The 16,846-nt window shown below is 35.2% G+C and overlaps 3 protein-coding genes and 1 pseudogene across 3 annotated transcripts; 2 read left to right on the top strand and 2 right to left on the bottom strand.

Annotated features, from left to right (window-relative positions):
- The first annotated feature begins 330 nt into the window (after positions 1-330).
- LOC100802980 (probable xyloglucan glycosyltransferase 12) lies at positions 331-4,367 on the top strand. The gene is made up of 5 exons (XM_003544452.5): positions 331-1,639; positions 2,077-2,385; positions 2,574-2,864; positions 2,954-3,067; positions 3,203-4,367. The coding sequence occupies exons 1-5, from the start codon at positions 884-886 to the stop codon at positions 3,830-3,832; spliced, it is 2,100 nt and encodes a 699-aa protein (XP_003544500.1). The 5' UTR covers positions 331-883; the 3' UTR covers positions 3,833-4,367.
- Positions 4,368-9,250: 4,883 nt separating this feature from the next.
- Positions 9,251-13,603, top strand: LOC100812419 (uncharacterized; annotated as a pseudogene).
- A 640-nt stretch (positions 13,604-14,243) lies between these two features.
- LOC112999392 (uncharacterized) lies at positions 14,244-15,386 on the bottom strand. Its single transcript, XM_026125545.1, has 3 exons — positions 15,003-15,386; positions 14,608-14,720; positions 14,244-14,532 (listed from the first exon to the last, which is right to left on the bottom strand). The coding sequence occupies exons 1-3, from the start codon at positions 15,384-15,386 to the stop codon at positions 14,244-14,246; spliced, it is 786 nt and encodes a 261-aa protein (XP_025981330.1).
- A 986-nt stretch (positions 15,387-16,372) lies between these two features.
- Positions 16,373-16,777, bottom strand: LOC100811874 (uncharacterized). The gene has a single exon (XM_003545310.1). The coding sequence runs from the start codon at positions 16,775-16,777 to the stop codon at positions 16,373-16,375; it is 405 nt and encodes a 134-aa protein (XP_003545358.1).
- Positions 16,778-16,846: the final 69 nt, after the last annotated feature.

Raw genomic sequence — 16,846 nt, 5'->3', positions numbered from 1 at the left:
GAAAATCAAATGTATCACACCAAACCTAGTTTACTAAAACAAACATAGGTTAAAAAGGGATAAGTGGAAAGGGAAGCGTGTGATGGTTAATGATTGAGTGTGTTTATACATCAAAATGTGAAAGATTTGACCATTTAAAAGAGAAAATTCAACAAGTTTTTTGTTTGCCTTTTTTCGTTACGGTAAAAACAAAATCTACTCGTTCAAAAACTCCCATTGACACACAAAAGAAAGAAAAAATAAAGAGTCATTATCCTAAACCAAAACCAGTGACGTGTTGAGCTGTTTATCCTTCCTGTGTTCCAATACATCATTTTTTAATCGTTCTCATTTTCCCTCTTCTCTCTCCTCTTTCCTCTCTCCTCTCTCTGTCACTCCCTTTCCTACTTGAGAGAGTTGAGACCCTCTCATTGTGAGTTGCAAGCTGTAATTAGATGTGAAACTTTCATCATACTTGTACTCTTCCCACAGGCTATAATAAACAGTGTTCTTTCTCTCTCTGAACTGCACCACACTCTCGCATAATCTAACGTATCACCTTCTTCCCAATGTCACCGTGTCTTTGAGACGCCTCGCTCTGTTCCCTCTTCCACGCGTCTCTCTCTCTCCTACCCACTTCATCTCTTCACTCCCTTTTCTGACAATGAGATCAAAGTCTTAACCTTTCCCTCTTTTCACTTCCTGGGGTGGACCAAATAATACCATACAAAAGAAAACAAGAAAAGAAAAGAGTTTAATCAGTTCGTTGAACAGGCGGCTGAGATATTGAAAACTTTCTGGTATTTATTTTTGATTCCTACGTGAGTTATTGTAAATTTTTTAAGTAACTGTGTTTGATTCCTGCGGATAAAAAACAAGAAAAAGATATTTTTTTTTTGTTGAAATGGCAACTTCGTTGAAATGGTGGGGGAAGGAGAGTCACAGGGGCACCCCAGTGGTGGTGAAGATGGAGAATCCAAAATGGTCGATGTTGGAACTCGAGGGTCCTTCTGATGAAGACTTCATCATTGGGAATGATAATGATAACAATAATAACAATAGAGACAACAAAGGTAGAGGGAAAAACGCGAAGCAACTAACGTGGGTTCTGCTACTTAAAGCTCACAAAGCCGCAGGTTGCCTTGCTTCTGTGGCTCCTGCATTATTGGGTCTGGTCGCCGCCGTGAAGCGCCGCGTGGCTGCCGGAAGAACCGACGCCGACACCGACGGTGGCGGCGGCGGTGGTGGGAGGGAGAAGGAGAACCCCACCGTGAAGAGTAGATTCTATAACTGCATCAAAGTGTTCCTCTTTGTGTCTCTTATGTTGCTGTTTTTTGAGGTTGCTGCGTACTTCAAAGGGTGGCATTTTGAGGCTCCGAGGTTTTGGGGTGTGAAGGGTGTGTTTGATTGGGCTTATTTGATGTGGGTCTTTGTTCGCGTGGAGTATCTTGCTCCCCCTCTTCAATTCCTAGCCAATGTGTGTATTGTGTTGTTCATTGTCCAGAGTTTGGATAGGTTGGTGCTGTGTTTGGGGTGTTTCTGGATCCGGTTCAAGAAGATCAAACCGGTTCCCAAGGGTGGGGATGTGGATCTTGAGTCCGGCGAGAAGGGTTTCTTCCCCATGGTTCTTGTGCAGATCCCCATGTGCAATGAGAGAGAGGTGAAGTACATTAATTAGCATAAGGAAAAAACTTAGATACACTTCCTTGATTGCTTTTTGATATTGTTCTCTAGTCAGAATTGGAGTTTCATCTAAGTAATTTAGACAATAAGGGTTTGTATTACCGAGGTGAAACTCTAATTTTGATTGGAGAACAACACCAAAAATGTGTAAGGAATGCATCTTATCTTTGTTGAAAAAAAAGATGCAGTTCTTTATCTGTTTTTGATATTATTCTCCTATCAGAATTGAAGTTTTATCTGGGTAATCCGCATAATAAAGGTTTACATTATCGAGGTGAAATTACAATTCTGATTGGAGAACAACACAAAAACTGATTAATGGACTTGTTACTCCTGTTGGTATGTTTGATGTGGTGTTTTTGTTTTTTGTTGACTTTTATCGATCCAGCTTAACTTTGATGTGTGTTTGTTCAGGTTTATCAGCAATCAATTGGTGCCGTGTGTAATTTGGATTGGCCAAAATCAAAGTTGTTGATTCAGGTTCTGGATGATTCGGATGACATAACAACACAGTCGTTGATCAGGGAAGAGGTTCAGAAATGGCAGAAAGAGGGTGCCAACATTGTGTACAGGCATCGGGTGATTAGAACGGGATACAAGGCTGGGAATCTGAATTCTGCCATGAATTGTAGCTACGTGAAAGACTACGAGTTTGTTGCCATTTTTGATGCTGATTTTCAGCCCACCCCAGATTTCCTTAAAAGAACGATTCCTCATTTTAAGGTAATTCATTCATCCAATGTTGTTTTGCACATGAAATTTGGCATTCATGTGTCTTTTGTCCTATAGTTTGAGTAACCATGGTAGATGGATGTGTCATGGCATGTATGTGTCTGTGTGTGAGTGTGATTGTTTTTGCTGTTGTTGTCAACTAATTCAGTTGTTGATACTACTACATCATACATACACAGGATAACGACGAGTTAGGACTTGTTCAGGCAAGATGGTCCTTTGTGAATAAGGATGAGAACCTGCTAACACGGTTGCAAAACATTAATTTGGCTTTCCATTTTGAGGTAGAACAGCAAGTGAATGGGGTTTTCATTAACTTTTTTGGGTTCAATGGAACGGCTGGTGTGTGGAGAATAAAGGCCCTTGAGGATGCTGGTGGTTGGTTGGAGAGGACCACAGTGGAGGATATGGATATCGCTGTACGTGCCCATCTTCATGGCTGGAAATTTATTTTCCTCAATGATGTTGAGGTTTGCATCGCACTAGTTTTTACTATGGTGTTCAATTTGTCATTTCCAATTCACTATTAAAGCTAACTGCAAGTTGTTACTGCTTCCAGTGCCAATGTGAGCTACCTGAATCTTATGAAGCTTATAGAAAACAGCAGCATAGATGGCACTCTGGCCCAATGCAATTGTTCCGTCTTTGTTTGCCCGACATAATACGCTCCAAGGTATGTATATCACTATGTACTATGTCATGTACAACTCAGGACCTTGTTTTTATGACAACAGTAATTGTTATTAACCTTGATATCATCTAGTCTTTAGTACTTATACAGTGTTGGCTATCAACTATGTCTTTGCAGATAAGCATATGGAAAAAATTCAACATGATATTTCTCTTCTTTCTTCTAAGAAAATTGATATTACCCTTCTATTCATTTACCCTTTTCTGTATAATTCTTCCCATGACAATGTTTGTACCGGAGGCCGAGCTTCCTGCTTTGGTTGTTTGTTACATCCCTGCCACCATGTCGTTACTTAACATCCTTCCAGCCCCCAAATCCTTCCCTTTCATTGTCCCTTACCTTCTCTTCGAAAACACCATGTCGGTTACCAAATTCAATGCCATGATCTCCGGTCTTTTCCATCTCGGAAGTGCATACGAGTGGGTTGTCACCAAGAAATCCGGCCGTTCCTCTGAGGGTGACCTTGTTTCCTTGATTGAGAAAGGACCAAAGCATCATCAAAGAGGCTCCTCAGCGCCTGATCTTGCGGAAATAAAAGAAGAAATCCAGCTACAAGAGAAAAAGGTGGGGTCAAAGAAGAAGCATAACAGAATATACATGAAGGAGCTTGCTTTGGCCTTTCTACTTCTAACAGCTTCAGCAAGGAGTCTCCTTTCTGCTCAGGGAATCCACTTCTACTTCTTGTTATTCCAGGGCATATCATTCCTTTTAGTTGGTCTAGACTTGATTGGTGAACAGGTTGATTGAATCTGAAAGGTAAAAAAAAAAAAACAAGAAAAAGATAAGACTCTATAGCTTGTAGAGAGATACATTCACCAATTATTTACACAAAAAACAAAGGTGGACAAGCTTGTACCCTATGAATCATTGGAAACAGTCACGAGGACTCTGCAGAGGATTTAAAGCGCATATTTTCTTCACCATGCTACATCCACTAGACCCCATTATGTTACTATGGACAGATGGAAAAGAGGACTTGAATTTGAATCGGGTACAATTGAAGCCGGTTATGGCTCCTCAATGTGTAAGTTGACCATTTTTTCCCCTTTTCATTTTGTAACTTTATGTCGATTCTTTACTTGTTGGATTAATTCTTTTGTAAGAAAAATTGTGGATTAAATTTCAAACCAAAATTGGCAACATTTTAGAAGCGACTTTGTCCTCTTTGTCATGTTCTTGAATCCTCCATCGCTTGTTATGAAGAAAAATGCAAATTGAATCCTTGATTTCATTTTTTGTCGATTTTCCCAATGTTGGAATAAAAAGTGGGAATTGATTGTTTTGGTCCTGAGATGGCCAACTAGCCAAATTAGGTATCACGAATTTTTCGTGATGATAGTACTTATTCAGTGTGGTCCTATGTTCTCGATCGGTTTTAAAATTGTAGGGGTCACCTTTTTTCAACCTTGAGTAAGAAATGATTAACTAAAAATGACTAAATCCCCATATTAGTTAATGACACTGTAAAACATTACTTATTTGTGTGACTTTATGAAAAGTTATTTACTATAGTTTTCAACTCACTTTCCATTAAAACTGAAAATTGAAGTATAAATGATTTTCTTTTGTAAAATGGGTGTTTAAATTAGAGTTTGGCTGAAGATTTTTATTGAGTTTGTTAAGAGATGGTCAATTACTCTATCAAAAAAGAAAGATTGAAATTGAAGTTTCTAAACTAAAATGACATTTATTTCTCCCAGAAGAACTTTGACTATGAGGTGAGGGAAACATATACCGGAATAACCGAGAGATACTGTACTTTAAAAATGAAAAACAGTTGACAAGCCATCAACGTTGGTAAATATACAATCGAAAGGTTCCATTCGTAGCACATGAATTATATGTTTTGGTTTGTGTCTCTCCATGGTTGCTCTTTAATGTGACGGATGTAGCTACTTGAAGAAATAGGGTCATCAAAATATCGGGATCTGTCTTTAAGTGGAAGCAGGACCACTATTCTCTTTAATTGTGAACCCTTGAAATGAAACTAACCAACCCATGTTCGTTTGTTCCGCTTTCATTCTCAAATTCAATTTGAAACGATGGCTAGTACGACAAAGGAAATAAAATATAGTTGGTTTGGGTGGTAAGAACAAGTTAATTGGTAAAAATTAGAGTATTTTTCAGTCTGAGTTAGCTGTAGTTTATAAGTTAGCTAAAGGTTAAAAACTGAACTATTGGAAAGATACAAGTTAACTGATTGAATTGAAAATGTTTAAGTTAACTCATGTAAAATGACATAATTTAACATAAAAATTAAAAGGAAATTTTAAATAAACTAATGAAGATAAAAATAGAAAAAAAAACTAATAACTAAGTATAAGCTATAAAATAGTTGAAGTATCTATGTATAGCATGTTAGGTATTGCATCGTTTGCACATTGACTTCCCAAGTTCGGACATAAGTTACTTATAAAGTTTTTAGTAAAGTGAAATGAAATGGAAAGAAAGTGAATTGAAGTTAATTTTTTGAATTAAAATAAAACATAAAAGTATGAATTTCATCTCATTTTACTGTTCATTTCACATTTCTTTTAGTCGCATTTTGCTGCAAACAAACTGATGTTTAGTGTAGCTTCAACTTCTAAGTAAAAAAACTCAAGTTAGAGGCCATTGGATGCGGAACCAAACATGTAAGAAAATAAGCTAAAAGTTAGTAGTAGTAAAATATGTTTTTATACCATATTAGCTTGTAAACTAGCCAAATCTGTTTATAAGTTATTAAAGTAACAAGTTAATCCTTCGTTAGGGTTAATGTTATCAATGCCCGTGGCCACTAAGTGGCCACACGAGTGAGTACAAGTTTGAAAAAAACCAAACTGGTATTCCCCTTGCTTGCATTTCATGCTTGTGGGAACAGTAATGAGGCTATTTATTATTGTAACGTCAAGTGTTTGAATGATAGCGCCTTGATCTCACGCAACTTGACATGCACGTTTTTTGAAGGGTGCATGCCTTTGCAGAAACAGTGAACAGAAGGACATATGGCAGTGGCATAATACTATATGGTTTGTGGCTGCATCAGTGTCTTTGCAGGCCCCGTTCCCATACATGCATAATGATTCCAATTCACTCATATTTTTATTAGGGCCAGCTCAATACACAAATATGAAATTCAATTTATGAATTATTATATATATATGCATTGGCTTAGTAAACGCGAGCAAAGATTTAATTATGCTTTGTTTGTTTGTTTGTTTGTTTTTCTGGTTTTGGTTTTATTGATGAATTTGACAAACGTTTTACGGCTCTAGCATTGATTAATGATTGCATTCATGCTTGATGCTCATCCACTCAAGCAGGGGACAGAATCCTCTATGAACATAATTGATAAGATTATGGTAAAATCTTGTGTCTTTTGCTCTTTTGATAAAGGGTGTTGCAAGAAAAGAGTTTTTATTGGAAATCAGGTTGAAGATGCATTGTCATTTGATGGGATACATCAAATTATTAGTATTTTAGGTATTAATTTTTTTTTCTTGAACAAATCTTAAATATTAATGATATATTTAGAATCTGATTGTATGTGGAAACCGAACAGACTCGTAATTAATTTTAATTGGTTTGATAGACATTTTATTTTTTGTAAATTGTAACATTTAATTTTTTTTATGCATAGTAGATTCTTCATTTGTGCGTGGAAACGAAAAGACTCATCATGCAAAATATTCTTTTTGTATTTGAATATTTTTAATACATAGTAGATCAATCCCTTTTTTTCATAGAGATTCAATTTGAATAATTTCTACAATATGAAACTATTTTTGATTTTTTATTTGCTTTTAAAAAATTTAAAACTTTAAACAAAGATGATCTGAAAAAAATATTGTATTGATCTTAAAAAAATTTTAAGATGTGATTAAAATTCAAATATTGATGGTCTAGATTTATTTTTAGAATTAGAAGTATTGAGAGAAATATTAAAAGATGAAGTTAACATACCAATAGAAATATTAAATTATATAAAAGGATTAGAGTCTTTTTTAAATACATGCATTGTTTATCTCGGTAATGATTGTCATCGTTAAAAGAAGTTTTTAAAATTAAAATTACTTAAATCTTATTTAAGATCAACAATGTTATTAGATAGATTGAATGCATTAGCTAATTTATCGATTAAAAGTAAAATATTAAAATTATTGAATTATAAAACATTGATAAATGATTTTAGGCTAAAAAACTAGTTTCACTATTTATTTTTATAAAATTTGCCTTAGGCCCAAATTTATGTAGAAACGGCCTTGCATTTGCTTTCAATAAATATTAACAAGTTTTTCGTGAGCTATACTGAATATTTTTCAAATTTAAGTAAAATTTGTAAATAAAAAAATTAAAGAGAATGACAGATATCTGTTATTAGTAATAAACATTTGAAACTTCACAAAAAATAACAATAAACATTTGAATAAATTAAAGAGACGAGGTTTTTAAAATTAAATAAAAAATGGAAAATATATTATTTGAATCATGATTCATAATCTTTATTTGAATAAATTAAAGAGATTGAATTTTTTTAAAAATTTAAATTAAATGAGGAATAATCAAATTTACAGTAGAATGAACAACTTAGGCACTAATAATGTAAACATTATCATTCAATTACAACACAGATATATTTATTGATTTTAATAATAAGTATCTTAAATGAAATATGAAAAATAATCTTTGATTGGTTGAAAGTATATTTGTTTTACATGAAACTCTTTATTATATATATATATATATATATATATATATATATATATTTATTATATATATATATATATATTAAATAAGTTTTTTCATTAAGAAAAAAGTATATACAATTTTACCGTGAGCTTGGTAACATACTATTATCACGTAACTTCAAATCTTGGAAAGTTTTGTTGTTTAAATGATATGAGAGCTTTGATAACTTCAGAGTTTGCTTATTGTAGCTCACTCCTAAGATTAACACAAAAGTTATACTATTTTTCCCCCTCCCTTCTAAATATAGTGTCAAATGTGAATCTCTCAAAATAGCCTTTTGCCTGGTTATTATCATTAATATCATGCATACAAATGCAATAGATGTTATTTTCTACCAAATAATGAAGTGCATGATGGGATGTGTCATGTGGGCCTCTTCTCCGCTTATTAAATGATCGATTGGGTCAGGTGGATTGAGCCCATATTCAAAATAAATAAAGTTCTGCATACAGTTTTTGTCCCTTTTTAATATGCAAATCATTTCACATGATGTCTCTTATTTATGAATTTGTGCTATTTGTAACAATAAGCAAGGCAGTGCCAATGGGATTTCAGATTTGTACGTTTCTCCCATTTCTCACCTTTTGCCCAACTTGTAGTCATGTAGCATTTAAGATGTCACCTAGATTTCCATTTCTATTGGTTACACTACTTCACTCACCAATGAAATATTTGAATTTATTCTTTTATTACATATTTTATCTTTAGGGAGGTATAGAAAAAAGTTGAAAGGATACCTATTCCTTTATATGATCAAATCAAATTCTTGTATATCTTTCAGTTTAGTTTAAGATTGAGATTTTAAAAGATTTTTAATAAAAAATTTATAATATATATTCAACTAAGATAAGACTTTTAAATAAGTATTGTAGTTTTCAATTTAGTACTATTAACATTTTTTTTAAAGAGAATATCAAATTCTTGTAGTATTCAATTCATACTTTTTATAACTTGCAGTCTGATATTCTACAACATAAATTTTGATGAATTATTTTATTTGGCAGATTTCGTGTAACTTATTCTGTTTGGTGCCTGACTTTTTTTTCTATTTAAAAGTTAATTTTAATTTAAAGCTAGAAAAAAGAAACTTAAAAATAAGTACAAGTTATTTGTTCAGTTTTATTAATTTTTAACTTAAAAAACTCCTTTACCATTAAAAGTTTTTTGGTAAAATAAAAAAAACCTTCATATTTAATTAAAACAATTTATCTTATCCAACAAAAAAACATACTTATTATATAAAAAGTTATATAAAATTAATTCAATTAAAAAAAATTATTTTAATGATAATAAAAATAAATAATATTAAAATACAAATATTTAAATTTGTGTGTTTAAAATACTAGCTACATTTTTTTAATGTATAGCGGTAACAAGGATACTTAATCTAGGATCTGATATAAATTACCTAAATTCTCACTACTAACCAATCAACCCTAATAGGTAGGCTTTGTTGGTTCTTGCAGAGGATTTATAATCTTAACCCATGCGTACTTGAATCATCATGATTTTATCATATGGAAACCATGTACCTGTCTTCATAAATGAATTAACAATGTGGTGACGATTCAAAATTATTTGGCATTGGGTATGACTCATCAACTCATGATTACATGGTGGTAGCGATAGTAAAATCGAGACTACCCACGCGAGTCCATTGCTTTTCTCTTAGAACCAATTCCTGGAGCTTGTATTGTTCAGTATCCTTTTAAATCCGGTCGCAGCTTGTTCTTGAATGGAGCTATTCATTGGTTGGTTCAACCCTATGATAGACTTTGTGTTATAATTGCATTTGATGTGATGGAAAAAGTGTTTTTTTAAAGGCACTATTCTCTTCCACTGCAACACGCACAATCATGTTCTTCTTCTTGTGAATATTTAACCAAAAAGGTAGGTATTCCCTTCAATTCTCACTACACAACTTGCCCTAACCTTTGTTTTTTTTAGCTTTTACTCTTTCTTTTGATTGAATTGTGTAGCTGTTATTGCTCATAGCTCAAAATACTTATCAAAATCAAGTCTTTAACTGTTTATCTCAAAAGGGTATTGTTGTTTCAGGGTGTTCTGTTCTGTGCTTCAACAGTTTTACTGTTTTGAACATGTGATTGTTTCTGGAGAGACTTCTAGATTGTTCTGTATATATAGCAAGGAAGGTTTTTGTGTTTTTTGGTTTTTGTGCCATTTTGGATATGGCTATAGTTGAATCCGTGGGGAAGATTCCTTTGCAAGACCCACCTGAGGAGGAGTTTTGTGCTGCTGACCTGACTTGGACCAAGTTTGGTAATGCTGAGCACCATGATGAGGTTGCCCTCATTCCCTATGACAGAGTTGATGCTTTTATAATTGGTGAATGTACTAATGTGGAGTGCCCGACTCGGTTTCATATCGAGAGAGGAAGGAAACGGACTATTGGAAGCTTGAAGGAGTACAAGGACGATGAGTATCTGGAGTACAGGCTGTAAGTTTCTGCCATGTCTATTTTGTCATTCAAAATGATTATTATCATGCTTATAGACATTTTATTCCTCTTTTTGTTATTGTAATGTAATCAGAAGATTGTTTGGCTTTTGTAGTATATGTTTAGCATTTTCTTGCTTGGTGTGTTTCTAGTTTATGTTTTTATAGAACATTGGAACTTGGAAGTGTGAAATCATATTTCTCTTGTTGAAAATTTGGTCCTTGTTAAGTTCCTTTATCTTAAACTTGTTCATAAGTTCAAATCATTTCCTTGTTGCTATCTGAAGTTTGGAACCAACAGCAGACTAGCAAATGAATGATTTAAAACTTAAGTGGTGATCTACACAATTAGGTTTCTGATACTTATGTTGTGTAGTTGAACTTTGTTCTCTATGAAGGTACTGGTGCTCGTTTGGCCCTGAAAATTATGGGGAGGGAGGAGGTATATTACCCAGTCGAAGGTATCGACTTAATACTCGAAATCGTGCTGCTAGACCTCAATCAATGCGAGGTTGTACTTGTCATTTTGTTGTCAAACGTCTTTATGCTCAGCCATCACTGGCACTTATTGTATACAATGAAAGGCGTCATATTAACAAGTCTGGTTTTATCTGCCACGGACCACTTGATAGAGATGCCATTGGCCCAGGCGCCAAAAAAATTCCGTATATTTGCAATGAAATTCAGCAGCAAACTATGTCCATGATATATTTGGGCATCCCAGAAGAGAATATCTTGGAGAAACACATAGAAGGAATTCAGCGATATTGTGGTTCAGATGCAAAAGTCAGTAGCCTTGCTTCTCAGTATGTCCACAAGCTAGGGATGATTATCAAAAGGTCTACCCATGAGCTGGATCTAGATGATCAAGCTAGCATCCGCATTTGGATTGAACGCAATAGAAAGTCTGTATTTTTTCACCAGGATACTTCAGAGTCTGACCCTTTCATCTTGGGGATCCAAACAGAATGGCAGCTGCAACAAATGATTCGTTTTGGTCATCGAAGTGTTGTTGCAGCAGACTCTACGTTTGGTGTGAAGAGACTTAAAGTAATATTTGTTTTTCAATCATCACTTTTAAGTTATGGTAGATCTAAAAGAAATACATTTATCTTGTTCGTATTGCAATATATTTTCAATCATCCTAACTTAGTTATCTTTTCATATTGGCAGTATCCCTTGTTCACACTACTTGTTTTTGATTCAAGACAACATGCACTTCCTGTCGCATGGGTCATTACACGTAGCTTTACAAAGCCCGATGTGTCTAAGTGGTTGAAAGCTTTAATTGATCGAGCTCGTAGTGTTGAGCCTGGATGGAAAGTCAGTGGATTTTTAATTGATGACGCTGCAGCTGAAATTGATCTTTTGAGGTAAGATTTATTGCTTTTGAAACGAGTTTGGTTAAAATTTTTATAGTGCTGCTGTTTAATTTTCTTACTTCTATTAATTGTTTTTACAGAGATATATTTTGCTGTCCTGTCCTATTTTCACTATGGCGTGTTCGTAGATCTTGGCTTAGGAATATTGTTAAGAAATGTAGTAACATTGAGATTCAGCGGGAGATTTTTAAGCGTCTTGGGAGAATAGTGTACAACATTTGGGGAGGTATTAATGCATCGCTTGCCTTGGAACAATTCTTGCTGGATTTTGTTGACCAAACTGCTTTCATGGAATATTTCAAAGTCATGTGGTTGCCCAAGCTTGGTTAGATCTTTCTCCTTTTCTCTCTTGCATGCACATAAAATGTCTGGTTTGACTGAAGGCATATTCACATGCATGCATGCAAGTCCAATATTACGAATGAAATGTTCCTTACCATTTTACTTACGAAGTTATGGGTTAGTCAGTTTGTCATTGATTTGATATATTTACTCACTTTCTCCTTGCCCTTCCTTCTGTTCTGCAGAAATGTGGCTTTCAACGATGAGAAATTTTCCATTAGCAAGCCAGGAAGCTTCTGGAGCATTAGAAGCCTATCATGTTAAGCTGAAAGCCAAACTTTTTGATGATTCACATCTTGGAGCATTGCAAAGAGTAGATTGGTTAGTCCACAAGTTAACAACTGAGTTGCATTCAAGCTACTGGCTTGACCGGTATGCTGATGAGAGTGATTCTTTCCAGAATGTGAAGGAAAAATATATTGCTTCTACATCATGGCATCGGGCACTTCAAATTCCGGACTATGCTGTTTCCTTGGATGATAAAGACCACCTCTTTGCCAAGGTTGTGAGCCAGAAAGACAGTAGCTTAACACATAGTGTGGAATCCAGGATCTGAATTTGCATTCTGTGATTGTTCTTGGTCAATGCAAGGTAACCTTTGCAAGCATGTTGTCAAAGTAAACATGATTTGTGAAAATCTTAAAGGTTATCAACCATCCATGTCTTTCCGGTCTTTTGAAGAGGTTTTGATGGATCTATGGAAAAAGCCAGTGGATGATTCTTTTGCGTTGGATCTGTCATTGGCTTGGACCCATCAGATGCTAGATCAAATTCAAAAACAAGTTGAACTGAATAATTCTACTGATATTGGCACTGTAGTTAACAATATGCCACTGAAATGGGTTTCTAAGAAAGGCAGAACCTACATTGGCAAACCATCATCAAGTTTGGCTCTTCCTCATGGTAGCAGTAACACAAAAAGTGTGGTTGTGTATAATAAGAAGAATCGGAAACGGAAAAGATTATCACGATTAAGATGACCAATTTGGCTGGTACCAGTAGTCATCATGTTTGATCTAGAATGTCTGGTCAATGCAAACTGGAATTCATTTCAAAATATTCTGCAACTTTTTGAATATGTGGGCACTCTAGTCCTGTTGCCTCTTGTCTTTGAGGTTGCAGCATCTACTAAAAGATCAGCATATGCTCTTACGCTGATCAGAGAACAGTTATTGCTGTAATTATATGAGCATGGTTGGTAGTTGGAGATCAAATGGAGGAAGCAAAGAACTTGTGCGTATGTTTTGTTCGGCCTTTATACCTGGCAATACTTTTAGGTGTTTGTTCAGCCTTTATACCTGGCAATACTTTTAGGTGATCATCTGGGAAGGGTTAGTTGTCAATTTTTCTTAGAAAGTGGAAGCCATTCCTAAACTTTTCAATTTTGATCAATTTCCCCTCACTTTCATAGTCAATAGTCATGCTAGCGTAATCATTTTTTTTTAAATTTTTTTACATTGTACCATCTTTAGAATTTGAAGTCCTTTCAAGTACTCAGTTCATTGCAGAGGATAGATCATTCCATGGATCATGTCTTTTCTTTTAGTTTTTGGCTTTGATATTCTCGTTCTTTGATTTATATGTTATGTACATATACTATTTACTGACATTATTTGGAATAAGTTGCAAGGTATTAATATACTTTAATTAGGGAGAATTTGAAACTTATTTTATTTGTTATTTAGTTGGCAATCTTCATAGAAAAGTAGTGGAATCGAATACATCAAGGAGCGAATACCTTGCTCTACTTGTAAAAGAAACAATTTGACTGCATTGTAAACATCTGTATTGATACAATCAATTCTTGCTATGAAATTTGAGTAGCCTGGATGAGCTAAAACATCACTACTGATACAATCAATTGTTGCTATTAAAGTGAATGTGCAAATATTAGAGAATAAGGAAAAAAGACAAGGGTTACTCTTTAATAATAAGACCAAGAATAATCTTGTTGATTTTGGACAAATATATTTGTTAAATCCTTTCTTTTTCTAGTTAAATATTAAAATTGGACCAAACTATGAGGTTAAGAGACAACACTTTGAATTGTATAAAGTGAATATACTAAGCTGGTAAGGAAAATAACTGCAGAAGCAGAAAATTAGGTGAGCCTTCTTATCTCATAATTATAGTGTTTTGTAAGTTATATGATGAGTAAAGGATACACCAGGATATTGGTTGTTGAACACTGAAAAGACAGTGGCATCAAAACCGAAGTGGAACCATTCCCAAGAGGCTTCCTCTTCAAGCTATGACTTCCATAGGATCAACCATTCTTCCACCAAGTTGCCTTGGTGCTTGTTTACCTGAGTTGCCAAACTAGCTTCAAGACTAGGAGGCTTATATTCAGCAACAGCCAGCCTACGAGGCAAAGTAGTGGTAGTAGAACCACTCTTCACTGATCGTTTGAGCTGTGAAACATGAAAAACTGGGTGAATTCGAGCTGAGTCTGAAAATTGAAGTTTATAGGTCACCTCTTCTACACGAGACAACACTTGAAAGGGTCCATAGTAGCGAGGGGACAACTTGGGGATGATCCTACGAACGACAAACTATTGTCTATGTGGGCAGAGCGTCACAAACATCTAGTCTCTAAGAGTAAAAGTCACATGCCTCCTATGAGCATCAACATATTTCTTCATTGTCTGCAGAGCTCGGTGCAAATGAAATTTGAGTTGGCGAAGAGCCTCATCACGGTCCATGAGCATTGTAGCTACAATAATTACCTGAGTTTCCCCATTCAGGAAATGGAGTATAGTGGGAGGAGAGTGTCCAAAAACAATCTCAGGGTGATTTCCTAGTGGTAGAATGCATTGTAGTATTGTACCAAAATTCAACCCAAGACAACCTCATATACCATTTGGAAGGTTTCTCTGAGGCAAAGCAACGGAGAAAGGTTTCCAAACAATGGTTAACCACCTCTATTTGGTCATCCGTCCACGGGTGATAGGTGGTGCTCATGTGCAGAATTGTTCCTTGAAGGCGAAATAAATCACTCCAAAATTTACCGAGAAAAAAGTATCCTTATCACTTATGATCGACTTCAGGAACCTGTGGAGCTTAGTAACATTCTTTATAAAAGCCTCTGCTACCATTCGAGCTGTGTAAAGGTGCTTTAAAGCAATGAAGTGGGCGTATTTAGATAGACGATCCACCACCACCAAAATCACTTCATAACCTTGTGAGCATGGTAGCTCGGTAATAAAATCAAGGGAGATATCATCCCAAATGATTCCTGTAATAGTATCATGATACTCAGCCAAAAGGGAAGGGATCAAAACAGAAGAGTTAGGCAACATTAGGCGACCTTTGAAAAATATCAAACCATCCCAAAGAATGTTATGAGGAGTTGAATTTGGATTAGACTGCAAGGCTTGGCTCAAATAGGGCATCTCATGGTCATTTTGAACCTCAGCTCTAATTTTGGGGAAATCAACCCAATAAGGTCTGATAGTGATGACATTAATTTAAGGAATGGGGTGCTGGCAGGATAAGGCATCAACAACCTTGTCAGGATTGGGCTTGTATATGACCTAGATTTGGTACCCTATGAGCTTAGCCAACCAACATTGCTATTGAAGGAGATGCTTAAAACTCTAATGGTCCGTATAAACCTTAAAGCTCCTCCCTAAAAGGTAATGTTGCCAATAATGAATAGATAATGCCAAAGCCATAATTTCCTTCTCGTACACAAATTTTGGCATAGTGCGAGGGAAATGACCTTTTTGAAATAAGCGATAGGTTGCTTATCTTGCATCAAGACTACTTCTAAGACATGACCAAAAACATTGCACTTAATGAAGAATTCCTTAGTAAAAGACGGAGATGGGCCGTAGATATAGTTTTGTTAAGATATATGTGAATATATTTAGTTTGTTAAGCATATAATTAGTTTCCTAAATATATGCTTACCTAAATTACAATAACAAAATATATTCATATATATCTTAGTTTTCGAGTTTCCTATATTAATATTAGTTTCCTAGTTTCCTGAGATTACGCCTTGTACATTATATATATTCCAAGTTAGTGAATGAAATCGTTGAGGAAAATATTCTTTTATAATGTACAAGGCGTAATCTGAGGAAACTAGGAAACTAATAATAATACAGGAAACTCGGAAACTAAGATATTTGTGAATATATTTTGTTATTGTAATTTAGGTAAGCATATATTTAGGAAACTAATTACATGCTTAACAAACTAAATATATTCACATATATCTTAACACACCCCCGCAGTCGAAGCAGGAGGACGACAGACTGTCCCTAAAATCATCAAACAACAGCCGGATTTTCCACCGTTGGACCCAAGACCACCGCCACCGGATTTTTTTTTCTTCAGAATTATTGCGATATCTAGATGGCTTCCCACGGTGCTACTGGTTCGAATGTGAGGAATTTGAGTCATAAACGGATTGTGAGGCAGCCACCATTGCCAACTCCAAACCCATGGCAGCCTCCTTTGCCAATTCGGCTTCCTCAAGTGTGAGCATCGACCGAGCCTGATAAAACGAAGGTAGAGGATCACTCTGCCGAATTAACGTCCCTACACCTTGATATGCACTTGTGAGACCCAAAACAAGTTGAATGACGAGGTGGCTCTTCGACATCGGTGCTCCAACATTTTTCAACTGATCAGCAGGGGACTTGAGACATTGATGATATGCCGAAGCATTTGGAAAATTCTCCATCTTAGTATTGGACAATTCGTCCTCAAGAGTTACCACACGGGAATGTTTGTTGTCTTGGAAAATATCTCTCAACCTATTCCAAGCATCCATGGTCGTGGCATCGGGTTCAATAATTGTATGCAACACATCATTGGAGATGGTTGCATAAAGCTAGGAAAG

This window comes from Glycine max, chromosome 14 (assembly GCF_000004515.6).
Source record: "Glycine max cultivar Williams 82 chromosome 14, Glycine_max_v4.0, whole genome shotgun sequence".
NCBI classification, from domain to species: Eukaryota; Viridiplantae; Streptophyta; class Magnoliopsida; order Fabales; family Fabaceae; genus Glycine; species Glycine max.
Note: the sequence above shows the minus strand (reverse complement) of the source record. Positions and strands in the feature narration are given on the sequence as shown.

Coding starts and splice junctions, on each gene's coding strand:
- LOC100802980 (XM_003544452.5), top strand. CDS start 884: ATGGCAACTTCGTTGAAATGGTGGGGGAAGGAGAGTCACAGGGGCACC. Junction 2,865..2,953: donor TTTTCCTCAATGATGTTGAG/GTTTGCATCGCA, acceptor TACTGCTTCCAG/TGCCAATGTGAGCTACCTGA. Junction 3,068..3,202: donor CCGACATAATACGCTCCAAG/GTATGTATATCA, acceptor ATGTCTTTGCAG/ATAAGCATATGGAAAAAATT.
- LOC112999392 (XM_026125545.1), bottom strand. CDS start 15,386: ATGCCCTATTTGAGCCAAGCCTTGCAGTCTAATCCAAATTCAACTCCT. Junction 14,721..15,002: donor ATAAGGATACTTTTTTCTCG/GTAAATTTTGGA, acceptor GGGGAAACTCAG/GTAATTATTGTAGCTACAAT. Junction 14,533..14,607: donor TATGTTGATGCTCATAGGAG/GCATGTGACTTT, acceptor TGTCGTTCGTAG/GATCATCCCCAAGTTGTCCC.
- LOC100811874 (XM_003545310.1), bottom strand. CDS start 16,777: ATGGATGCTTGGAATAGGTTGAGAGATATTTTCCAAGACAACAAACAT.